This window comes from Boleophthalmus pectinirostris, unplaced genomic scaffold (assembly GCF_026225935.1).
Source record: "Boleophthalmus pectinirostris isolate CB_2022bp ecotype Guang Dong unplaced genomic scaffold, ASM2622593v1 HiC_scaffold_1192, whole genome shotgun sequence".
In the NCBI taxonomy this organism is placed as follows: domain Eukaryota; kingdom Metazoa; phylum Chordata; class Actinopteri; order Gobiiformes; family Gobiidae; genus Boleophthalmus; species Boleophthalmus pectinirostris.
In genome coordinates, this window is record NW_026571016.1 from 1 (window position 1) to 25,000 (window position 25,000).

A 25,000-nucleotide genomic window follows, 5' to 3' on the forward strand; every position below is an offset into this window, starting at 1 on the left:
AAATAAAAACTGAAATTTACATGACTATTCTGCATTTGCATCTGTTAACAGGGATTACCTGGTCCACCAGGTGAGAAGGGAGAGACTGGAGATGTTGGACCATTGGTGAGTTTAGAGAGTAAAGCATAAATTGAGCCTTCAGTTCACTGAAAATTTTGATTGAAAATGTCTTTCTTTTTAGGGTCCCCCTGGCCCACCCGGACCCCGAGGTCCAGCTGGACCTAACGGTGCTGATGTAAGTCAAGTGCAAATCAAACCTTAAACATAATTAGTTTCTTTTACATTTACTTCTATTGCAAAATTGTCATGATAGTACTACTCTTATACCATGCAACAATCGATTCAATGGGTGTATTTTACAGGGTCCCCAAGGTCCTCCAGGTGGTTTGGGAAATCCTGGACCTCTTGGTGAGAAGGTAAAATTAATTATTTCCTCCTTTTTTATTGTCTTCAACTAAAAATTTGCATCAAATATAGAACTGGATTTAAATCTGAACTGTGCCCTACAGGGAGAGCCTGGAGAGGCCGGACCACCTGGCATCGGGGGAGAACCAGGAAAGAAGGTGAGTTTGACTTTTTTGAGGACCAGTTCAGTTTCTGTAGCTTGTGAGCCTCAGAACTTGGACAAGATTATGTCAAAACCAGTACAGTATGGTCCTTGAATATTTTGTTTGTTATATTTTATTTTATATTTACATGTGTGTTTGTTGTTGTCAGGGTCCCAGAGGAGAGCGTGGGGAAAAGGGAGAGGCAGGGCAGCCGGGAACAGCTGGACCTCCAGGAGGAAGAGGGAGACCAGGAGATGATGGGCCCAAAGGAAACCCTGTAAGAGACTGAGGCCTGCTTAAGTGTGATAAAGTGCCTTATTCATATACATTGTATTCATAAACATTAGATATAAACCAATGCAATGTTCTGTTTTGACTTTAGGGTCCTGTTGGTTTCCCTGGTGATCCTGGTCCCCCTGGTGAGGTTGGACCTAGAGTGAGTATTGATCTTTTATTTACAACTGTCAAGAGTTTACTTCAAGAATACTCCAAGAATACTCCAAAATTATTCTAATCTTGCTTTGCTTTCTCTTTAGGGTCAAGATGGTGCCAAGGGTGAGAGAGGAGAGGATGGTGAACAAGGAGAATCTGTAAGTGACGCCACACATACTAAGTATCAGCTAAGATAGAAAGTATTCTGACATACGTAACTTTTCAGGGCTCTCCAGGACCCCCCGGAGAGAATGGACCTCCCGGACCACCAGGAAAGAGGGTAAGAACTATAGCCAAAATGACAATGACAATGGAACAAAAAGAAGCCTAACTTAAGACCAGTGGCCACAGTCTGCTTGTCTTCACAATGGAGTAGAGGAGGAAGATATGTCCAAAAATTTTAATTTAAAATTTTCAGTATCGATTCTTGTTTTGGAGATATGTAAAATTACAATAGAACTATAAAAAGAACAAAAAATAGTGCAATGTAAACAAGATAATACAAAGATTTTTTGTTTGTTTGTTTATTGTGCCACAATTTAACACATTTATGAATGATTGTTAAAATATGATTATCACCATAAGGAATCCAAATAAATATAGAGATATTCATAATTGTCTACATAGCCCATCCATACAATGCAGTAACTTATTTTGTGAATTGTTTTTTAGGGACCTGCAGGATCTCGAGGACCAGAGGGGCGTCAGGGAGAGAAGGGAACAAAGGTAAAACTTCATGATCTGCTGTTGTATTGTTTGACTGTTATATTTTGTACATCGCTGCTTCTAGTACAACGTTCATAATTATTGTACTGTTATTTACAATGCTTCAATATTTTATGAATTTTGTATTCATAGGGAGATGCAGGTGCAGTTGGACCTCCAGGAAAGACTGGTCCCGTTGGACCCCAGGGCCCCCCTGGAAAACCAGGAACAGAAGGCCTCAGAGGATTACCTGGATCAGTGGTAGGATTTTATAAAAATATAGAAAAATATTACTGTGTTATGACTGTGCCTGAAATGTTGAATGGAAGAGACTTGCTGAACCAGAAGTTTGACTGTGTTTCAGGGTGAGCAAGGATCTCCAGGACCAGCCGGACAGAAAGGACCACCGGGACCCATTGTAAGAAACCACGTTTGAATCTCTTGATTACTTTTGATACAGTGACCCTATCTCTTATGTTACTCACCTCTCTGTTCTCTGCTGCAGGGGCCTCCTGGTTTGGCCGGTCTCCGTGGAGATCCCGGAGCCAAAGGTGAGAAGGGTCACCCAGGTCTCATCGGTCTGATCGGACCCCCCGGGGAGCAGGGCGAGAAGGGAGACCGTGGTCTGCCTGGACCCCACGGATCCGCTGGACCCAAAGGAGAGACTGTGAGTCTGACCTCATAAACAAATCCATACAAAATAGAATAAGAAGTAATCTTATTTTCTCACAGGGAATGCCCGGAGGCACTGGCCCACTTGGTCCTGCTGGTCCCCCTGGTCTAACTGTAAGTTTTCAAAACTGCTTTGACAAGAAAAATGTCTGTGCTGCAAAAACGTATGCCACATAAACTAAGGACTAATAAAAACATTCTTTCAGGGTCCACAAGGTATAAAGGGAGCTAAAGGTGCTACTGTGAGTATATACTTTATATTGTAGTGTAGTTTTTATTTAATTGGTTGAGTCTTTAACATTTCTGTTGTTTTAGGGAGGATCTGGTCCAAAGGGAGAGAAAGGTGTCCAAGGACCCCCTGGACCTCCGGTAAGGCCTTTTCAAACATGAAAAACATCCAGGAATGTTATTTAATTAGCACTCATATAAAATACTACAAATGTTGTTCATAGGGCCCACCGGGTGAAGTCATTCAGCCCTTGCCAATCCAGAGGAGTCCCAAATCCAAGCGTTCCATTGATGCAAGTCAAATAGTACCGGAGTCTGATCCAGACATGCCGGCTGCAGATGCCACAGGAGCAGAGTTCACGGGCAGCGAAGGCTTGGAGGAGATCTTTGGATCACTGGACTCATTACGAAAAGAAATAGACACTCTACGATTCCCCCTGGGCACAAAGGACAGCCCTGCCCGCACCTGCCAAGACCTGCACCTCAGCCAGCCAGGAGTCAAAGACGGTGAGTAACAATTATGTATTTTATTTATTTATTGTTTATTTCAGACAGACTGATGCAACAAAGATAGATCATTACTAAAAATCTGATGCTGATATTCCATTGTTTACAGACTGGGTTCATTAGCAGCACCAGGCCTTAGAGGCCGTTTGACAGATCAATTTTCATGAAGTACTCACTATTTTGTGATATAGACAAGTGCATTTGTTATTATTTAGTGTTTTATTTTTATTGCACTTGGTCCTGCCTCTATTTCCATGAAATTATGTAGGTGATCTGCCACAACCAGACACTTCTTTAGTATTACATTAAAGAGTATATGTAACGTAATAGTGAGTAATTAAACTGGGCATTGTTATTCTTTTTTTTTTTATTATCGTGTGTGCCCAGTGTTAATGAACATCAACACTTTGAGACTGTGCATCAGTTTTTGAAATGTACTACTGATTTATTTTTTCACTCTTTTTTTATGTTTGCAGGAGAGTATTGGATTGATCCAAACCAGGGCTGCTCCAGAGACTCCTTCAAAGTCTTCTGTAACTTCACAAAAGGAGCTGAGACGTGCTTATATCCCAGCAAGGACATTAGTAATGTAAGTTCAAATCTATTAGACCAACATAAATACATATAAGCTATGGTGAAGTGCCACATATATGTTATGTTTTTTATTTAGGTGAAGATGAGCACGTGGCACAAAGAGACTCCAGGATCCTGGTACAGTAAATTTTCCACGGGCAGCAAAGTAAGTCTAAAAACATGTGAATTTATTTTTTCTTTTCATTAATGAGGTGGGTAGAATAGCCAAAAGTTGTAAAAGAAACATAATTTTAAAATAATATTTCTTAAATCCATTTTCGGAAACTAGGTAAGATTCAAAAAAGTATAATTTTTACCACAGCTATCTGGACGTAACATTTTATTAATTAATTATGTAATTGGAAGGACAAAACATTTAATATGAAGAGCATCTGTTCAGATTAGTTATATTTTTAACATTTTGGCATTTGTAGACTTACTCACAGTTGGAACCATAACCAAAGCGTTTATTCAAGTAGAGTATGAAAAAAGTATGAAAACGACTCATTACAGTTTTATTACTTAAGTTATGTTGTTGACTATTACCCCTGTCTGCACATCAGTTATGGCTTTAAGTTTAAGCTAAATTAATCTTGATTAATAATTGTCCCTCTTCCCTCTTCTAGTTCAAATATGTGGATACTAACGGTGACCCGGTGGGTGTGGTGCAGCTCGGTTTCCTGCGTCTGTTGAGCGTTCAGGCGCGGCAGAACCTCACGTACCACTGTCACCGCTCTGTGGCCTGGGCCGACCGCAGCCACAAGGACAGCCACAACAGAGCACTGCACTTCCAGGGGGCAAACGACGAGGAGCTGAGCTACAACAACAGCCCCTACATCAAGGCCCTGGTGGATGGCTGCTCTGTGAGTGCAAAGAAAAATATTAACTAGTATCTAACGTAGTGATTACTACTACTGCTTTTTGAATGTGTGCCATATGGTCAACTTAATGCACATTTTTTGTGTTATTTTTGTTGGACTTTCTAAATACAGTAGCATGATAACCTTAGTGAAAATATATGCATATATGCATAAATATTCCAATTAGCCAAGTGGCTAACTAATGAGATTTTCACCATGATCTTTAAACATGCACAGTAGACTTATCCTCCAGTTTGGTACTATTGACTATGATCTTGGCTCGGAATTGTTCTAGGAAACTGCACTGCAGCTGCCCACTTCTCCCAATAGGATGCCCCTGGTGTACTAAAGTATAGGACTGGGCAATCAAGGCTACCTATAAAATAGAAAATTATCTCACCTCCAAAAAGTATCTACACAAAAGTCTATACTATACTATATAAGGCATAGCTACACATACTGTAAATGTTACATGGAAAATTAATAATCCAGATTTCCTACTTTGCCTGTTACATCTACATTTCAAGACTTTTTCTAAGCCTTGTCTTGTTTGTTTCTCAAACTGGTACCTGTGCCACTGGTGACCAGGATTTTCTACAAAGTTATTGTTTGCTTTTCAGGGTTAGTTTTATTCACATTTATGGTGTACTCTGATTTTAGACCTGGAATAGACCTGTTTAACACTTAGTGGAGAAAGTTTAGTAACTACTGATATAATAAAAATTATGATTATGAATTATGATTTGGATTGCAGTAATAATTGTACTAGTAGTTCTACTACAGACATGGTGATCTTAAATAAAATTTGAATTAATCAATGAATAATACAATTCCCTGTTTCTCTGCCTATGTCTCCTCAGTACCGTAAGGGCTTCGACAGGACAGTGCTGGAGGTAAACACGCCACAAGTGGAACATCTCCCCCTGCTGGACATCAAGGTGTCAGACTTTGGGGACAGCAACCAACAGTTTGGTTTTGAAGTGGGACCTGTTTGTTTCCAGGGCTAAAAACACATCTTCACTGTCTACCGTCATCCACAGAGCGAACACACACAAAAACACTCACATCTGCACTTAGAGACACAACAATGTAATAAAAGATGCCCAATGTTTTGTAAATTAACTTGTAAATTAATAAATGAAACATGCTCCCATACACATATTTGCATACATATACAACATACTGTGGTGGGACTATCTTGTGATCAGTGCCTGCCCGAGGAACGTCTAAAATACTGTTGGAAGCAAGGAGAAATATTATTGAAGAAGAAACTGCCGAAGATAAAGACTGGGCAAACATCTGAAAGAAGAAAGAAAGAGAGAGTCTTCTGGAGTGAATCAGTGTTTGTTGAATCGGAGAATTAAGCCGGATGCCCTGTTTCGGACCCCTCTCACCGCCCCTTCCTCCCCGCGGTCCCTATGTTTCTCTACCTCCCCCTTCATCTTTGACTTTTAACATCTTTACTCTTTCGTTTACAATTAAGACAACATACTGTTTAGTTACAACTTATAAGTGGGTGCTCCAACCTAAAAATGTGCAATCCTCCAGCTAGGTAGCCTTGACCAAAATCCTGGTTCAAGATCTGGAGAAGGGTTGAACTGGGTCAAATGCAGAGACACAGTTTATCATTAAGGTCTACCTAAACAATGTTGGCAGTTGTAGTTGCTATAGTAACTTATTTAACACCAAAAATGTTGAAGCAAAGACTATTGATGCTTCTCAGTTGTGTTTCTTGCAATGTAAACTTGGAGTAAAACATTTTAACAATTGCATTAAAGGTTACCAAAGACGCCGCAAGTTTGTGCCTTGAATAAAATAAGTGGTCAGCTATGTCCTGCTTTTAAATGTATTTCTATTATTTTTTAAACTGTGATTTGCAGAAAAAACTGGTGCTAGGTCAGGAGTTTTAATGCTTGAAGTCCAATGAAATTCTTCTCAAAGAAAAAACTATGCTGGATAATCCCTATGACCAAAATCGTTTTTTATTATCACCAAAAGACAATTTGGGGGTTTGCTAAAAATCAGGGTTAATTATGTAAATGTGTTTGTCCCTATTTTCTGCAGAAGTTAATAAGAAATGCATGCTTTACTATACAAACTGTGGCTTGTTGCTAACTATACCAAAGGATCTGGTGTTTAATTCTCTTTTTTAGTTTATTTTATACCATTTCATTAAGCTTTTTTACTTGGGAAAATGTGCATTACACACAAATTGTACAGAAATAGTGATATTCTATTGTATTTATTTAAAACAATCAGGGTGCTTTGAGATTTTAACATCTTCCACCAAGTTTCCCGTTAAATGTGGTATCTTTGTATTTATTTACTACAGCTGAATCAGTGCCATGTGGCGAAATGTCAACTTTTTACCCTGTTCATTTTTTTTTCTATCACCAAAATCTGTGGCCATATTTTCTGTATCAACTCTTTAAAATGTTTTCACCAATTGTATTTTGTTAATTTTGCTTCCACTGATAAGATTAAATTGTGACTCTCCAATTCTGCCATACGTTATTCGTGCTGTTTTTGACCCGCTTATATCAAAGCATTAATTTAAAGATTCATTTTAGACATTATTTTTATTTGGACAAGGAGAGGAGAGGGATGGTGAGAGGGAGAATGAGTATTTTCATCCACTGTGTTGTGATTTGAGTGGTTTTGTCTTTTTGTGTCGGGGCATCATGGCGTAACTATTAAAATTTGTCTTAAATTTTTTTCCAGAAAAAATAAGAGACCTCAATATGTGTTTGTTTTTATTATGTTAAAGACAAACAGTTCAACATTAAAATATGGTGCTGAAAAAAAGAAAAAAGTATTGTTTTAAATGTGTGTAAGTATTTTTTAAATTGTGTTTCTGTAATATATAATCTTTTTAAAAGAGCTGTTGACTCTTTGTTTTTATTTAGTATTCAGAAAACAATGATGGCCACAAGGGGGCAGTATTTTATAGTGTTTTGTTCCCTTGAGACACGAACAAAAAATAAAAAAATTGGCAAGCAAGAATACGTTACAAAAATGTATTTATTTCAAGAATTTCTATTAGTTGAGACATGCCCTGATGCAAACCAATATGTACTTATATTGGTTCTGATATTGTCATTTGTACATAATTAATATTTTTTTAAAAGCTTCTGGAACAGCCCTGATTTTATTATTTTATTTTAATATTGAACTAAAGAAATTGAAGGATAAGTAATCATTCTTTAAATAACTTTTCTTTACATTTATTATGTTAACTCGCTCATGAATCATTAGAGGAACCATAGGTCTGCATTATTTATGGGATTCAACTTCTTGTTATAAGGCAACATTTTCAGAACTTTTCACCATTCAAAACATGTTTTGTTTTAACTAGTCACTGATATGGCTACAGCTCAAATGTGTCATTCTGAAACCCATGGAGCATTGTCAATGTAAAGGCTGCAGGGTTTGATTTGTGGAAATGAACATGATTTTATTAGAAATGAAAACATTGATTAAAATCATTTCTTTATGAAAATAGCTATAATCATTTACAAAGGCAGTCTTATTTCATGGAGGTAGAAGTTTCATCCAATAAACAGTCCACCTGGTAAAAAATAATAATAATAATAAAATTAAGTTTAAAAGCTTGCTTAAAATGTTTTTAAAATGTTAAAGTTAATTATTTTTAGTTTTTATGTTATACTTTTACCTGTGACTTCAATGCTTGTCCCTGTGATGTACCTCGAGTCATCTGAAGCTAAAAAGGCACACACATCAGCGACCTCTAGTGGACAAAAGATGGATAAGGAAAAAAATATTAGTTTTTATAATGATTATAATTTTTATGTGAACAAATGTTTACTAACCTGCAGGCTCACCCATTCTTCCCAAAGGCACCAATGTTAACAACTGAAACACAAAATGATTTTGCTAATTAAATGTGAATATTTCAGTTGACAAGAAGAAATAATTCATGTTTTAAATACCTTGTTTATAACCTTATCAGGAACTGAATCTGTCATTGGAGTTGTAATAAATCCAGGTAGCACACAGTTACATCTTATTCCAAATCTTTAAAAAAATATATATACACACATATGAATTATATTTCTTAACTGTAAACTGTTAAAATAATTCAGCAAATACATTCATAATTGAGATAGTTTAGATAGTACAGAGGATGGACAGAGAATATATAATACAGACAGAAGTGAATATATGGTACAGAGAAGGAAGTAGATAAATATATATATATTTTTTAGATTATTTCCACAAGTCATACTAGTTTCTTCTTACTTGCTGAGTTCTTTGGCTGCTGTCCTGGTTAAACCTTCGACTCCAGCTTTTGAGGCAGAATAATTTGCTTGTCCAAGATTTCCCACCTGTAAAGTAATTCAGTGTCGTTAAGTTTGATCACATGTACAAGTGCGGTGTTTCATTCAGTGCAATGTCAACACTAGATTTCTTACCTTTCCCACAATGCTGCCCATATTGATAATGGATCCTTTGGAGGCACCACAGGCCACTAGAGCCTGAGCCACTGCCTGAGTCACCAAGAACGTACCCTGGAAAATAAATTAGAAATAAAGGATTTTATGCTCATAACATGCTTATCTAGTCCAACTAAAACAACATAAGACCATTAAGAAATCATGTTGTATGATGGTGAATGGCGATATTTTTTCTGAAACAGACAGTTATCCATTTGCTTGTTTACTTGACTGTTGATGAAGAAGGATGCCCAGTACACCGGATTGGGTTTGGATTTGTGAGTGACTCGTATTAGGCCTGTCACAATCACTGTATCCATTTATAGTTCAATAAAAGATAGATAAAAAATAACTTTTGCTATTTTGCTGTACTACAATAAAGTTTGAGTCTACTGCCCGCCAACACTACAGGATAATTTAGGCAGCAGTTTGATTATAAATGAGATTTTTTAAATTTTTTTTATTTTTTGCATGCTTCAGGGTTATTGCAAACCAAACTCTGATTATAATCTAATATTTGGACTTTTAACATTACATAAATGATTGCAAATTCTAATGTGAGTAATCCGAGGGACCAGTTGTATATATTTTTTCAGCAATATATTGTACTTGAAAATGTGCTATGGTGACAGGCCTAACTGGCGCAATGGATAAAAACGCTGTACCTTCAAGTTGACTTGGATCACTTTGTCAAACTCCTCTTCTTCAAGGCTGAGCAGAAAGTTGTCCTGAGTGATGCCCGCTGCGTTCACACACACAGACGGAGGCTGGAAATATCGAGTCTGGAACAGAAATTGGTAAAATACATTTGAAAACTGCAGGAATTAGATTAAAACACAGTTCACTAAGGTTAAACACGTCAATGAAGTACATAAATTAATCCAGAGATTACCATTTCACAAACAAACGATATCTATATTTCACGCTAATTCAATTCAAATCAGGAGGGAATCATTTGTTTGAAACACATCCATTAATTGAAGACCACATGGTACTACTAGGGAAACTTACATCATTCTGAATTTTTAGTTAAAAATTCCATACTATTGTCCAAATAAGTGTTTTTATTTATGTGTATACATTGTTACAATACTACAAAAGCTCATGTGCTCATGTATATGATAATATGTTGACTTCACCTGTATTTGAGTGATTAGTTTCTTGACACTGTCCTTTGATGAGACGTCTACCTGTCCTGCCATGTGCCCCTGCCCGATCTGCCCTCTCTGCCCCTTCTGCCCCCTCTGCAGGGCATCCACAGTCTCCTCTGCAGCGTCTTGATTCAGATCTGCCACTACAACCGTTGCACCCTCTGAGGCAAAGCGCTGGCACACAGCTTGCCCAATCCCACTGCCCCCACCTGCACAAAGAAAAAATACATTTATTCATCAAACAAGGGAGAATATTGCAACAAAAAGTTCAACATTTTAAATCAAATCAATTAAGCGACTACATATTTGAGAGGAAGGAGCTCCAAAGTGGTACATATTTGGCACTTATGATAGAAGGGTGCTGAGGTTAGAAGTCTTAGGAAAGATGAACATAGAAGGGAAGATTTATGGATGCAGTATAGATTTAGCTAATTTCCTGTTTAACTATATATTAATATATTTTAAACCAATACTTGGTAGCACACAAACTCCCATACAGTGAACTTTGATAACCGTGCTGCTAAAACCGAATCCTATAGCAAACTTCAGTACTAATATTTTGTTTTTATGCAAAGACGAACAGTACAAATGGCTCTTTCACTTGGTTACGAGAAGAGGGGGTTAAGAGGTTTGCGTATGTTCAAAAACTAAATATACCTGTGACTAACGCCAACCTTGAAATGAGCCTGGAGGAGGACGCCATATTTGTGTTGTGTTATTGTTGTTCCGCGTTTGTCCAGGAGATGGCGGTAATGCCCCACTGACGTTGAAAGCCAAACTGTAGTTGCATTTTAACTAAACAAATACATATAATGTTAAAAAAGAAAACACAAATTAAGCATTGTTTTCTGAAAATTACACGATCTTCACCCTGATACAAAAACTTAAAAAATGTAAAGTAAATGTAAATGTAACTTGAATTCAATTGACAGTGGATCTACTTCCATTGTTTGAAAGTTTGAATGAGAATAGTTTAAGTGTTAGTAGTTTACTTAGTTAAATGATATCTTAGATATCACATTTTCCATTTTGTCCATTTTGACACCGAGTTAGGACATTCAAACTGATTTTACGTTACTCTGATATATGGCATACAATATATGCGACTGTAGCATGTCTCAGTTCACAATACTCTGACTCTGACATCCTGTTGTTACATTTTGGTGCTCACAAATATTTACTTTTTGTTCTCATGTTTGAGTTTCTTTATTGAAAGTAACAGGTTGGGCTAACATCTTTTACCACGTGAGAACACACCTGTAATATTGACACTTAACCGACATGGCCGTTAATATCTGTGTACACTAGTGTATATGAATGTGTGTGTGAATGGGTGAGTAAACGCGCTTTGAGTTCAATTCACTGATCATGTAGACCTATGTGCCAAGTGTTCTGGAAAGAGCCGGAGAACTGTGAACTGATGAGAAATGTTCCAAATAATTTGACCACATAAGCCCCTTGTTTGGATAAACATTTGAACTTTATTTATAAAACATTTTAAAAAAGAAAGAAAGAAAGAAAGAAAGAAAGAGAAGTAGTAGTAGTATAGTTTCATTGTAATCTAATTAGAAGGCTTTCTACCTCAAAATAATTCTAAAACAGAAATCCTACTAAACGTTTAGGCAGCTTTGAACACTATCTGGTGGCTGAATAATGTAACTACAAATCGGTTGGGTTTTATTTTGAGCAGATGTACTCAAAAGTGACTTTAGATGTTATCTTTACCAGCCAGCTGATTTGTTTGACCGCCAGAGTAAGCCAGGGTTGGGTTAGTGTAATGTAAAGTGACTGGGCGTGAAAGCGTTTTGAAGGTTATTAATGGGAGTAGTTTATGATCAGCAAATAAATAAATGATCTAAATAACAGCATAACATTATAACATAATTCCGTTAGATCCATGCCGTTTGTGAGATTGAGCGAGAGCGAGAGCTGGGTTAGTACTACAAAAGTTAATTACCTAAATTTTAGTTGAAGCATAAACTCCTCCATGTTCTTAAAAATATGCAGTTCTCAGTGCGGCCACTAAAGGGAAGCACGTCATAATTAAACTCCTGTCTCAATATCTGCGTACTGATACTTTTATCTCGGAAGAAGCTTGAACTTTTCGCCGTTAACGTCATGGATTCATTTAATAAAAACCTCATGTGACAAACACGACATGTGATGGTTTATTTAGCCTGCTTATAATATTAATATGACAATTAATTGGTCATATCTGTTTATTTATGTACAGGTGAAAATGCAGTCAAGTACAGAGGTTTCAGATTTCTGACAAACATAACTAAAGAGATAATGGAGTATTTAGACTTTTCCTCCTTTATATCAAAGAGGAAAATAGGCTAATATACAACAAAAACATGCTCAGAATAAAACTGTAAAATGATTATACAGTTCTACAGCCCAAATGCTTAACACTTCAGAAGACACTGAAAATCTTAAGTTCTTTCAGAAATATTTCTAACTCAAGTCAAAGGCAATCAACAAAGTACACACTAAACTTGAATTGCCATCAAAACAAACCAGTGCAATATTAACAAAAAATATTTAAAAAGACTACTGGTTACTGAGACTGAAAAGCATGTCCATCTTATCTGTTCGGAACACCCATCTCTATTCCTACTAAATGTTTCTACTGCTTTCAAATAACAACATGCCAGCTGCCGTAGGTAAGAAAGGCCAACTTGTTTTAAAGATGGAAAATGGGTTTAGTTAAATTAAATTAAGGGAATCAATTCAAAACTCTAAATTATATTATCTACAATAATTATTTTTAATGGACAGAACAAGATAAATAGCACAAAGGAAAATCAAAACAAAAGAGATGGTATCTTTGCACGGGTGAGTGGACAACACGTCCTCACAATTTATTCGCAGATTGGTCACAAGGAAAGTCAACAAATACACAGAAACTGAAGTTTAAGCGAACATGGAACAGAAATATAGATGTATAAATGTGATGTTTCTGTACAGTGGGTTTAACGGATGCATGCGTTCTGAAGGTGCTTCTGCTTAAACTGTGAGGAGCTGTACTCACATGTGCATGCGAACATACATGAACATTCACACAGACAGTGGCTCCCTCTTTTCTGCTTCACTCGAGGAAAAACAAAAAGTAAAACACAACACTACCCACGCCAGTCCATCTTTCCCACAATCAGGGAATAATTTAGCTCCATAAAATGCTTCTTTATAAAAGAAAAATAGATATTTATATAACTGTACACTGTATCTATACAGCATAAGACGGGACACGGTTTGAAGGGAAATCTCCAGATTTAGACTCTGGCTGTAGCACCCATCTCCTTCAAACTCGTGGATCTGGATCCAGGGTCCCACAGCCCGGTCCGGACCGTCCCAGGACCCTCTGAGGGTCCAGTTTAGTGCTGCTGTGATCCGCCTGCGGTCAATTCATTCAGTCCATACTTTATCAGCTCAGCCTGAGTCCGACTCACTGGTGTCTGAGGAGGAGGAGGATGAAGAGGAGGAAGATGAGTCTGAGGAAGAGGAGGAGGCGCTGAGGCGAGAGGGCTGCGTGTGAGCATCTGCCGCCGGTTTGTCCGCTGTAAAAACATAACAGTTAAGATCCATATGAATACAGTGAGTATATTTAGAGCTGGACATTTGAGACTCAAGTTTAGAGCAGAATATGTGATCTGATTGTAGACTCACGTTTGGCTTTGACGGGCTTCTTCCCGGAGTTCAGTTGTCCGCTGACGTCCATGAGGCGGCGCTCCAGCTCCAGCTGCTTTTCCAGAGCTAGCTCCTCTCTGCTTTTCCCCGCACTGTTTTTACTCGCTGCACCAAGACAAGTATATCACATTACTACACTGCACAGAATAATATACTAAAAACAGGGCCAGTTGCTTTAAAGAATACATTTTTCACAAACCAATTTCTAGTCTGTTTAACAGTTCTTAGTTGTTGTAGCCTTTCATACTACATAACTACATATTGCACATACCATACGGCTTCCGTGGCTTCTTCCTCAGACAGGTCATGACGTATCTCTCCAGTTCTCGCAGCGTTGATGGTTTTAGCGTCTCAAAGTCGATCTCAATCTCCTCTGGGTTTGTGTCTCTAAGTGAGGGCTCTCGTGATTGGATGATGTAAACAACGCGTCCGAGTTTCTCTCCAGGGAGTTTGTTTATGTCCAGACTCAACTGCCTCTTCTCATCATATGACATCGGTGCCGTGTCCTCCTCTTCATCAGAGTCATAGTGGCCAATGAATGGTTCGTGGGCCGAGGGTGGGACGTTGAAGACCATGGGCGCAGTCTTTTTGGATCTGCAGGAAGAAAAAAAACGGTATATAGATATGTTCTTGACCAATAAATCACCAATTTAAACCATTTCCATGTTGGAAAACATGTTGATAGTGACTGATAAAGTGATACTTTATACAAATCTTTTATTTTTTTCTAAACTTTGTAATGATATATTTGTGTATTTGAAATTTTAGCATAGTAAAAATAATGATACATTTCATTACCACAATTTGCTAACAACACAGTTGCTGTTCAACTTGTATTATAATGAGCCATCTCATAATTGTAAAACAATGCTTCTAATAATCTTTTCAATCCATCCTGATCTTTTCTGCTACTAAGTGCACAACAACTGTTTCCAAGTATACTAGATACTTGGAAATACATGTACAAGTATACTTTATACTAGCATAATTGTCGTTTTATTACTTTACAATACAACTGATTCTGTATTATATCATTAATGAGTTTTTGTTTTTTGCAAAAGTCTAAATAATTTCCACTGTGGACCAAAAAGATATGAACCAAAGACACAGCACTTCTCTTTTGGTCCAGTAGAGGTCAGTACTCACTTGCTCTTGCTGGTTTTCTTGCTGGCAGACTTCTTTCCTGGGGTACAGTTCAGACTTTTGCTGCTCTTGTTCTTTGGGGGTTTGGTGAGTTTTGGGGCTTTGGCCGGTTTGATGGTCACGACCTCGTCTTCTAGTCGCCGATGTTTCTCTTTATCCCCCTTTTTCTTCTTCTTCTTGTCTTTCTTCTCTTTCTTCTTCTTGGGTTTGATGATCGGGCCTTGGGAGAGTGCCGTAAGCTGCTCGTGAACAGCCTTCAACTAAAAATTGGATCAGAATTTTTGTTAGAAGCAAATAATAATACATATAAGGCATATTTTTGTAAAAGGGTAATGGTTTTAATAGTCTATCACCCAACTATAAGGAAATATACAACATATCAAACACTACTAATATTACTGATCGTATCTGGCACCCCCTCACCTGTTCTTGTAGCTCTGCCAGCCTGTTGGCCCTCTCCTCCTCGGAGTCTGAGGAGGGACTGCTATCACTCTCCTCGCTCTCGCTGCTCAACTCGCTCTCTGACGAAGAGGAGGAAGAGGAGGACGACGATGAAGAACTCTGAGGGGCTGGAGGTTCATCGGGCATCTTTGCAAAACAAAACTCAAAGACGTCCTGTAAAAAAAGAGAGAGTAGCTTAAGCATGTATGTTTTTTATTCTACAACTCCACTGATTTATAACTAATATTATAAGCATTTTTCACATGTTTTATACATTTGTGTTCAGCTCCAGCCAAATGAAGCTCATAATGGTATAGGGGCTAATTTGGAGTCAGGTTCCATATAAGGAATAGGAATTTATTAACAGCCAAAATGGCTAAATAAAAAACACCAGGATCATGTAGAGTGAATTAATATGAACATTTTAAGACCAAAAATGACGAAGCTCGCTGTAGAGAGGGCAGAGTCAATGTAAAGTCATTTGGAAACTGACTCAAACACTCAGAAGCGCTTCCATGAACATTTCCTATTTGAAACTAGGCCACTAGCGAGTTAGCTATTGCTCATTTATTTACACAGTTTATGGATCAAACTGGCCTCCAAAAACCTATAAATTAGAATTTAGACTAGTACTTTTAAAAAACAGGCCATGTCTACTGATATTAGGGCCGACTAATATATCAGTTGGCCAATATTATCGGCCGATATGGGCACTTGGAAACATATTAGCTATCGGCCTAAATTTTCCCGATATGGGCCGATGGTCCATACGGGCATGTCATACCTTATTATAAAGTTTAAACACTATATTACTCCAGTTGAATTAAATTTACAGACATATAAAAGGTCCAAATAGGTGGCGCTGCAACAATATTTATCTGAGGAACAAGTTCTCTGTCTGTGGAGGTGCATTCAGGTGCCGTACGGTGTCAAGAGTCACATGACTCACATGCTCTTGTTTATAGCAGTGAGCTCTCAGCATCCACTCTGAGACAGCACAGAGGCGCTGGCTTTAAATGCTCTTGTGTCTGATCCAAGGTACTGACTATAAATAAAAGAGAACTTCAGCTCAATTTAGTCAGTAAGTCAGTCAGTAACAAAACTACTGCTTGTTTTTATCAAAGTGCGAGTGCGGAGAAGAGAGGACTGTCCCATAGACGGAGGACACACACCCCTGCTGTCAACATGCTAGATTATATTCTTTGAAGAATGTCATGCAAAAATGCCATTAGGCCTACATACTGTCTTTAAATATGACGGTAATGAGGCAATATAACAGTAAATGTAGCCTAAATAAACCCAAATTAAAATATAATAGAGCCACACCTAAGTTTTATTATCAGTTGAAGATGTACAGTGAATTTTTCAACCATCAGCATTTTGTCTGATCAGTTTTGTCTTATCCATTTTAACAATAAAGTCTTTGAAATTCAACATATATGTTCCCAAAATTAGTATACAGCTGTCAGATGTGATTTAATGCCTAGTTAAAGCCACATTAGAATTAGCATATGGCCTTACCTGTAGTTTTCGAGCCATGGTGACAACGTCATGGTCTGGGGGGTTGTACTTGTAACAGTTTGAAAACATCAGTCTGACATCAGCGGAGAACTGCTGTGCGTCTCTGTACTCCCGACTGTCCATTTTCCTCTGCAAAACACAAATGTATAAATGCACTTGAAATCTTCTTTTGTAATACACAATAACCATTCTAAAAGCACCAGATAAGCCTATTCAACAGGCTTCATTCTGATAAGAAGCCTTAGATTTATTCATGGCTTACAGTTTACTGCTAATGGGTGACTTTTTGAGGACTTTTGAATCATGATCATTCATGATATCATCATAATAAGTCACAATATAACTCTAAAAACAATAGTGGCCACTTCAAGTAAAAAATATTAAATCTAAATATAAAGTGCCTCCTTTTTATATTACATCTTAATATTATCAGCCAGAAAGTTTAATTTGAACACAAACTCGAGGAATAAAAATGTACTAAGAATTAAGAATTTTGCGAACATGTAAATTGCCCTGCTGTCATTTGTGAATAATTGCCAAATGGTATGGTTTCTTTTCACAATATTTGCAACATTAAAATCAGATTCGCATTAATCCTACTATCAGGATGTGGTCTTGCCCAAGGATACAATACCAGAATGCACTTATGCTTTCAGATGCGTTTCATCCACCGTGGAGTATTATCAAAGCTTTACAGTTCATTTATTTTACATCAGGAGTCCTGTTGTAAATACCTTGATGGTGCTGAGGTCCATTGGTTGTTTGATGATGTCGTGGTAGTCGTGGAGCCCGAGCGTTGCCGCATCAACCGGTTTGTAGAACGGCCATGCATACGCTGCATGCTTCTTGGACAGTAGCTCCTTCAAGACCCCGCTACAATACCTCAGCTGGGGTCCAAGTTTACTGCGACGTACTGGAGCAGCAATCATTGAATCTGGCAAGTCCTTCTTTGGGGGTTTTATGGGTCTCCCACTCACCCCCCTGCGTCCTCCGGAGGTTGCCTTGGTGCCCATCATGACTCCAGCATGCGTCATTGTCATGCCCATCCCCATGCCCATGCTGAGGGCGGTGGCAGGGTCCATGGTCATGCCCAGAGAGGCGAGGGTGTGAGGGGATTCGTGCCCAGTGAGTCCTAGCCCCATGGGACCAACGCCCAAGGAGCTCATGAGGGGCATCGCAACTGTGGTGGGAGTGGTTGTGTCGGCTTTCCTCTTCACACCTTTTTTCTGCAAGCAAAATTAGACAAGACATTAAAATTAGGGTTATGCAGTATGAGAAACAAATGCAATATGGAAAACCTGTCTTTTTTATGTGAAAAAGAACTAACCCAAAAGTTAATGAATGTTCTTAACTAAATATTTCCAAGATTGAGGGCCTCAGCAAAATAAAGGAAGATTTATTGTCTTGCTCTATGGTTTGGTATAATGTTTGAAAATAGAGCTGGCCAATAGGACAAAAAAATGCATCACTTTTTTCCTTTAATCATGATTTGAGATTCTATTTTATTTTGCCCAAATGAAAAAAAAAGTAAAATAAACAATATTGCAATTTAACACAAAAAACTGTCAATATTTTTCAAAGTCTGAACTCTGTCCCAAACCAGATCTTGATAAAGGATTGGTCATAGACTTCTCAAATATAAAGACATTCTCTAAAATTTGATTCATTGCATGTTTTATTTTAAAGTACTTGGCGTCCTTTGCACAATAAATTCAGATGTTACTTACAGCTGAGTAGATGAGTTTAGAGTGATTGAATTTTAACTATGGTCAATTTATGATTAACTGCACAGCTCTAATGAACAGGTATGGACACATACCTTTGCAGTGGGCTGTGTGGGGGGCAGGCCAGTGATTGTAGGAGCGCTCTGTTCTGGGGGAAGAAGTTTGGTGAGGAGGGTCTGTGGGGGTGTGGATAGGACAGAGTCTGGAGTGTCTGGAGTAGGGGGAGAGTAGGCAGACTGGGACACTGCAGGGACTTGATGAGCTGTAGTTATTCCCCCAGATACTGAAGAAAAAAAGAGAAACACATGTCACAAACTGTGCATAGACCATAAATAGTCACAAATCCATAGTTTTTAATGGTCCCCAATGTCTGTATAATTTCAGCTGGAGGACTAACTCTAACGTTGATGCCATCTTTGAATGTAATCCCCAAAGAGAGTACACAAATTTTAAACCTAGTCACTGCTTGTTTGTGACAATAACAAATATATTAATAGTATAAATTAAGTCTTGAGGGTTAATGGGGTAATCAGCCTTTTTTGTAAATTAAATTTTCATTTAGACTCAATTACAGAGATATTATTCATAAACTGCATCACAAATTTTATAAAAAGAATTCCCTTTTGCCCACCCTATACATATTACATCAACAAACTTTTGGGGGAACCAAAAATGTTCTATCCTTGGTTTAGTTACCAGTTGTCACTGTGTTCTTTTGTGAACTCAGTGACATGTGTGTGGAGTAAAACAGTCTACGCACCTGCTGCACCACGACCTTTTCTCCCGCCTTTGCTTGTTTTGTTTCTGGGGGTGGGAGGGGCCAGCTCCACTTCCTCTTGGGGCATCTTTGCCACTTGCTGCAGAAATGCCTTTTCTAGAGACTGAGCCATAAGAACAATATCGTCTGTGGGCTGCAGAGAGCAAAAAAAAACCAATTACAATTACCCATCTTTTGACTAAGTTACAAACTGTTTTATTCATACAAACCATTACCTTGTTATATATGTAGCAATTGGTAAACATGGTATTGAAGTCCTGCATACATTCACTTGCACTGCGGTAGTAATTATTCTCAAGTCTTTTCTTTATGGTGCCCATGTCCATTGGTGTTTTAATAATTTTATGATAATCCTGTAAAAGCAATAATGGGGTATAATTTTAACATTGAATACTCTGTTTGCCAACTTTGCAATACATTAATTGGTTGTTTTATGGACAAGGACAATTAGCATGAGGAAAGAAATATTACTCACAGGTAGGTTGAGCTTGACAGCATCAACTGGTTCATGGAAGGGCCAGGCAAAGTGGTGTCTCCACAGCGACTTCAGAAGCACTTTCTGTAGAAACTGGAGCTGGTTGGTCATCCTTCCCTGTCGATTGGGATCTTTGATTGGGGGCTGAGGGGGTCCAGAGGGGATCATCTGGCTGAGAGCAGGGAGCCCAGGACTCTCAAAGCCCTCGTAAAGCAGAGAGGGTTTCCTGATTCGCTTCCCAGCTGCGCCAGAACTCTGCTCCATCGTTGAGACTCCCATTAAGCCAACCTCAACCCCGAGGAGAGAGCTGGTGAGAGCACAGCACAATGACCAATGAACTCAAGCCACAGTTGGTCCATGTGAAATGTGCAACCTGCAGTCTCTTATACAAGTTTAATGTACAGTGGTGCTTTAGGGACAATATCAACACCGCTCCTTGTAAAATTAATTCTAACTCTAGATCGGGGTAGGTAACTGGCAGAGCTGCATTACACTGTGCACCCACTGCACCGGCAGAGACTCCGCCTCCACTTCCCCCTAAGCTGACTGCTAAAAGACAGTGGGAGGGGCCAAAGGCAACACGCTGCAGTCTAGACTTTTCCAACAAATGCAAACCCAGGAGTAAAATATTTATCAGCTGCCATCTGACATCCTGGCTCTCATGCAGGGTTTGTTTACCCCCGTGTTATATACACAATCAGAATAGTAAAGACTCTCAAAACAGTATTTTAGTGTCATTCAACTTTTGAAATTTGCTTAAATTGTCATTTAGCTTGTTACCAACAGACTTAAAGAGGCATTACATGGCAACTAATGGATATACATTTTGGGCTTTGCTTTGCTTTGAATTTTGACAGAGCACAATAATACAACTGGTCAAAAAATTTCAGTCTGTGTACTTTATTATGACTTTTTTTTTTACATAACATACATATTTTTTATTTATTTACAGTGGGTAAAAAAATAAAACAGTAAAAATTAACATGACTTTTTTGATAAAACTACTTCCTGATTCTATGGGGAATGAGCACTGTAACCAAGCAACCGGCACACAACACATGGTCTAGTGTTGAGTGAACTGTCGCCCATCAGAATCAAACCCCAAAATAATTTATTATGAAAGCTATCAAATCAAGTCTAAATCACTATGTCATACTAACTTATCTCGGGAGATGTGCGACTGTTTGAACACAACTGCTCCTGTGAATCACATGGCTATAACAACAAACCGGGAACCAGGAGGATCACCGGTGATGCAGAAAACCAGTTAGCCTCTTCAGATTATTGCCATGAACAATTTGTGAGCAGCATTTACATAATGCCCGGCGAGAAACTGAACAAACTACCAAAAAAAGCAGCAGCAGCGCCACAGACAACTACAGACCAGAATCCGTGAGAGCGCAGCCAGGGCTAAAAGCGCTAATGCTAACGGCGCTAGCATAAACAACCCAGCAGCGGGAGAGAGCGGCCAGCGGCGGGGCGCTGCGAAGATGGCGCCGGTGGAGACCGAAACACTGAGCTCCTTCAGCCTACGACCGAAACACATCCACTCACGACCTGTGCTTACTTTATCAACTTCTTACCCTCACCGTATAAACTATTTACATTCCGTTTAGAGTCCATCAGATCGCGTAACAACGGCAACAACACGCAAATATTCAAATTCACCGAAAATGTCCATAATATCCTCTGTGATTAAAAGTCCATAGTCATGTTTACCGATATATACCTGTCTTGGGGCGGGTTAAGAGCCATATCCATCGGGATGGATCCGGATTGTATTTATGCTAGAATCAAACCGGGACCGGAGTCAGCTCGCCAGTTTCCTCCGCTCCCCGTCAACGCGGTCTCCCTCGATCTGTTCGTTGAAATGGCGATTCTGCGACTGCACCCGAGACTTTATAGACCAACCTTACGCCCTATTGGTTACAGCCACAAGCCTTGAACACGCCCTCAGAGATCCCATTGGCCGCCTTCCGCGTCAGTCAAACAGGCCGCGCCCCAGAATGTAGCTACTTCCTTTACAGCCTTTTGAACCAACCTATTCGCTAATGCCGACTGTCCATCAAATAAACTACACAAAGCGATTGGACAGACTGTTGCAATGCTGCCGAAACGCTGCATGCAAGTGGCTTTTGCAGATAATCCGCCACAAAATGCAAGTGCATTGAACACACCCTTCTCCTTATCGTATTACATTACGTCAACATGTGCAAAGTAACCACGCGGATTGGCCCAGACAACTTAAACGCGGGCTTCTGGGGCAAACACCATGAAGCCCATTGGTCCCTCGACCAGGTCACGCGTGTCCCGCAAGAACCAAGGGCTGATCTCCACGAGCGCACTCTCTCAACCAGAATATCCGCATTTATGTCGCCGGAAAGCAGCACAGTCGCCATCTTTGAGCCGTACAAAATCGCGAATTCTGTCGCATTTGACAACTCCCTGAACACGATAACACTAAAAACTAAGTTGAACACGACAATAGACATCCACATTAAGTTAAATGTGAAACTAACCAAAATGTTCCCATTACATTCTACGTGCTGGGAGACATAGCAATAATTAACGACGACACCAAAGCAGCTGTTGAGCCATATCCGCCATGTTAGGTGGGTCACAAGAACAACATGAATGACACAGCAATTTTAACCCATGAAATAAAACCCTGCCCGACAACACCTTTTAAAACTACCGAAAACACTAAAGAACCACGACAAATGACACGCAGAATCGAAATCTAAGCTTCAATTTACTTAAACAACTTGTATCCAAATAGCCGTGAGAAGTCGGTGTATTTCGTTGAAATCAAACTAAAATACAAGTTACTATCAATTGCAACACTGCTGAAGAGAAAACGTTCGAAAATAAGGGACTGTTGCTTAATTCAAGAGCCAGACAAAATGGTTACCTAACCACATGCGCCCATCCCCCACGCCAAGGTTACAAAATCCCCACAATGTCACGAAAAAAGATGGCGTAACTATACTATCTGAACATGTGTAATTACTAAATCGGTGAAATAATGTTGTAAAATGAATAAACTAACAAGTAGATACAAATAAACAGCATAGTCCTAAGTAAAACACAAAACAAAACGGTATAAACACGTGGCGATTATTAGGCTATTAAGATCTGAAAAAAGTAAAGTAAAAATCCCAAATAATGCGAAACCTTTCTTCAAATAATCTTCTTGCCTTCTTCGATACTTTTTAACCAGCACATTTCCCTCAAACATGTCCGCCTTCTTCTTCCTCGATGATACGGCGGGTGGGGGAGGGGAGTCATGTGATACTGGCCCTCAACCCTGAGCCAAGTTCCTTTGTTCAGACAGAACAAAGTAGGTCATAGCCCAGCAGATTCGACCTTGCGTTACCCAAACCCCAAAATGTACCAGTTGCGTTTATAACATTTAAAAAAGATTAAAGTTGGAGATAAAACCTTCAAAATGTCCAAACAAAGACACATTTTCCGTTCGAAATAGTTCCCTCCCATTGGTCAGACAAGGCCACGTGACGCAAATGAACTCTTTGTATCGATTATACTTCGAAAAACCCTTAAAATGTTATAATCCAGCTGGGATCCCGCATCTGTCCTTGCACCTGTACGAAAACTTTGTCCACTGTCGCAGAAGGTTGTGTTCTTGTCTGGTTTCTATGCTTCTTGCTTTCCTTGATGAGATGGCGCTATCGGTGGTTGCTACAGGACACAATGCGCATGCGCCGATTCCATGAAACTGCAAAAAAAAAAAGTGCCCCAAAACAAGGCTGGCCCACGCGTGGTGCCTCCAAAGAATGAGGATCGATTTGCGTCGACAGCGAGGAGGTGGGATTGTGCTGCAGACGCGACTCTAGAAAAACGAAACGAATGCAGCTTTTCGAAATGTACTCAATGTACAGCATTGTCTCTCAATGTTTTTTGGCTGTCTGGCTTAATGGTAACACACAAACCAACATAGCATAAAAAAAATGATCAAAGATAGGCTTTCTCTATGTCGAAATCAATGTATAAATGTATATTAAAATGCATGTTAGGCTACTGTTATACTTTCAACACCCTCCATTACAACTGCAAGGCAAGACTTAACCTAGCCTGACTGTGTGACCTAAATTCTTATGTTGACCATAGCCTACTGTTCTATATATTTTTGTTCAAGAATTTTCTGCATTTCCCGGAGACTGGAGAGGAGGAACAGCTGAGAGCAGAGAGGGAGGAGTTGGTGGATTACATCAGAAGCAGCCTCATCTCTGAGTCATCCTCTCACCACACACACTCACACTCAAACACAACTTCCATTCTTTTTCTGTAGCCCATGCATATATTTCATCAGCAGTTTCCACAAGAGGTCCATAAAGGGTCACTGTTTCAGCTCAGTTCCAATTGTAGTGCTAAAAAATTACAATTACCAAGTTATTTTATTAATTTATTTATCCTTTGACAAAGCAAATGATAGAGAATATGGTGTTTCATAATCAAAACCGTGGATATGTCCTGCCCTATTTTGATATTCCCCTTGAGACTTAATGCTAATGTCCACTAAACTATCAATTTGCATTTTTATCATGATTATGTATTGCATGTAAAAATTGGTAGTATTTCCCAATATTGATTTATTCCAGTAGGCCTATTTTGTTTTCAAGTAAAATGTCTTTCAATTACTTGATTAAAAACAATATAGACATTTGAGCGAAAATTCAAATAAAATATCTTAATTTGAATTCTGAACTCCAAACATGCTTTTATGGATAGAGGACTGAAATAAAATATTGCAAATTGAATAATGGCACTGTGTTAGTATTAAGCCTTTATTCTTTCCAGATACTTGCAGTAGTATAAAAATAATATAGGTTCATGTAGTGAGTGGGCAGAATCCAACCACTGCACAAATGACAATGTACTTAAAATATAAAATGTAAACAGCAATATTAGTTTCTTCCTCAGATATGTGGTCTGATGGGCTTAGGGTGATGACAAAACTTTACATATGGATTATGCAAATATGGCCTAGTTACTACAAGCTATTTTGACCCTATTGCCCATTGCCAGCCTATGTTTATTTGTCACTGCATTTTTTGTGCGTCTATACCATGCATAATAT

General features: G+C 38.8%; 3 protein-coding genes across 5 annotated transcripts; 1 reads left to right on the forward strand and 2 right to left on the reverse strand.

Moving 5' to 3' along the window:
* Positions 1–51: 51 nt before the first annotated feature.
* LOC129407379 (collagen alpha-1(XI) chain-like) lies at positions 52–7,309 on the forward strand (the record flags this gene model as incomplete). The annotated part of the gene is made up of 20 exons (XM_055148172.1): positions 52–105; positions 182–235; positions 363–416; positions 510–563; positions 718–825; positions 931–984; positions 1,085–1,103; positions 1,207–1,260; positions 1,653–1,706; positions 1,839–1,946; positions 2,050–2,103; positions 2,191–2,352; positions 2,418–2,471; positions 2,564–2,599; positions 2,673–2,726; positions 2,810–3,092; positions 3,569–3,681; positions 3,763–3,831; positions 4,292–4,528; positions 5,386–7,309. Coding segments are annotated over 20 exons (1,822 nt in total), but the record flags the coding sequence as incomplete, so codon positions are not given.
* A 144-nt stretch (positions 7,310–7,453) lies between these two features.
* hsd17b8 (hydroxysteroid (17-beta) dehydrogenase 8) lies at positions 7,454–10,926 on the reverse strand. 2 transcript variants are annotated; one of them, XM_055148173.1, is made up of 9 exons: positions 10,788–10,926; positions 10,170–10,339; positions 9,645–9,761; positions 8,959–9,054; positions 8,786–8,871; positions 8,476–8,560; positions 8,356–8,398; positions 8,199–8,273; positions 7,454–8,093 (listed from the first exon to the last, which is right to left on the reverse strand). In XM_055148173.1, exons 1-9 carry the CDS (start codon positions 10,831–10,833, stop codon positions 8,074–8,076), a joined length of 738 nt encoding a protein of 245 aa, XP_055004148.1. In that variant the 5' UTR covers positions 10,834–10,926; the 3' UTR covers positions 7,454–8,073. The 2 variants fall into 2 exon arrangements, with proteins under 2 accessions (XP_055004148.1, XP_020794996.1); XM_020939337.2 differs by having other exon boundaries at positions 10,119–10,339; positions 10,788–10,925.
* A 1,409-nt stretch (positions 10,927–12,335) lies between these two features.
* brd2a (bromodomain containing 2a) lies at positions 12,336–23,201 on the reverse strand. 2 transcript variants are annotated; one of them, XM_055148171.1, is made up of 12 exons: positions 23,077–23,201; positions 19,903–20,209; positions 19,643–19,780; positions 19,410–19,560; positions 18,745–18,932; positions 17,660–18,151; positions 16,926–17,054; positions 15,387–15,578; positions 14,967–15,223; positions 14,092–14,414; positions 13,800–13,925; positions 12,336–13,690 (listed from the first exon to the last, which is right to left on the reverse strand). In XM_055148171.1, the coding sequence occupies exons 2-12, from the start codon at positions 20,179–20,181 to the stop codon at positions 13,563–13,565; spliced, it is 2,403 nt and encodes an 800-aa protein (XP_055004146.1). In that variant the 5' UTR covers positions 20,182–20,209; positions 23,077–23,201; the 3' UTR covers positions 12,336–13,562. The 2 variants fall into 2 exon arrangements, with proteins under 2 accessions (XP_055004146.1, XP_020795003.1); XM_020939344.2 differs by having other exon boundaries at positions 21,632–23,150.
* Between the last annotated feature and the right edge of the window lie 1,799 nt (positions 23,202–25,000).

Bases quoted from the DNA above. Each gene is read 5' to 3' on its own strand.
- brd2a (XM_020939344.2), bottom strand. From the start codon at position 21,663: ATGGATATGGCTCTTAACCCGCCCCAAGACAG. The intron at 15,224-15,386 runs GTGAGGGGGTGC...TCCAATTTTTAG, and splicing joins TGGCAGAGCTACAAGAACAG to TTGAAGGCTGTTCACGAGCA. The intron at 14,415-14,966 runs GTGAGTACTGAC...TTCTTCCTGCAG, and splicing joins AAGAAAACCAGCAAGAGCAA to ATCCAAAAAGACTGCGCCCA.
- hsd17b8 (XM_020939337.2), bottom strand. From the start codon at position 10,833: ATGGCGTCCTCCTCCAGGCTCATTTCAAGGTTGGCGTTAGTCACAG. The intron at 10,340-10,787 runs GTATATTTAGTT...TTCTTTGTGCAG, and splicing joins AAGGTTGGCGTTAGTCACAG to GTGGGGGCAGTGGGATTGGG. The intron at 8,399-8,475 runs GTATTTAAAACA...TTTGTGTTTCAG, and splicing joins CTGATAAGGTTATAAACAAG to TTGTTAACATTGGTGCCTTT.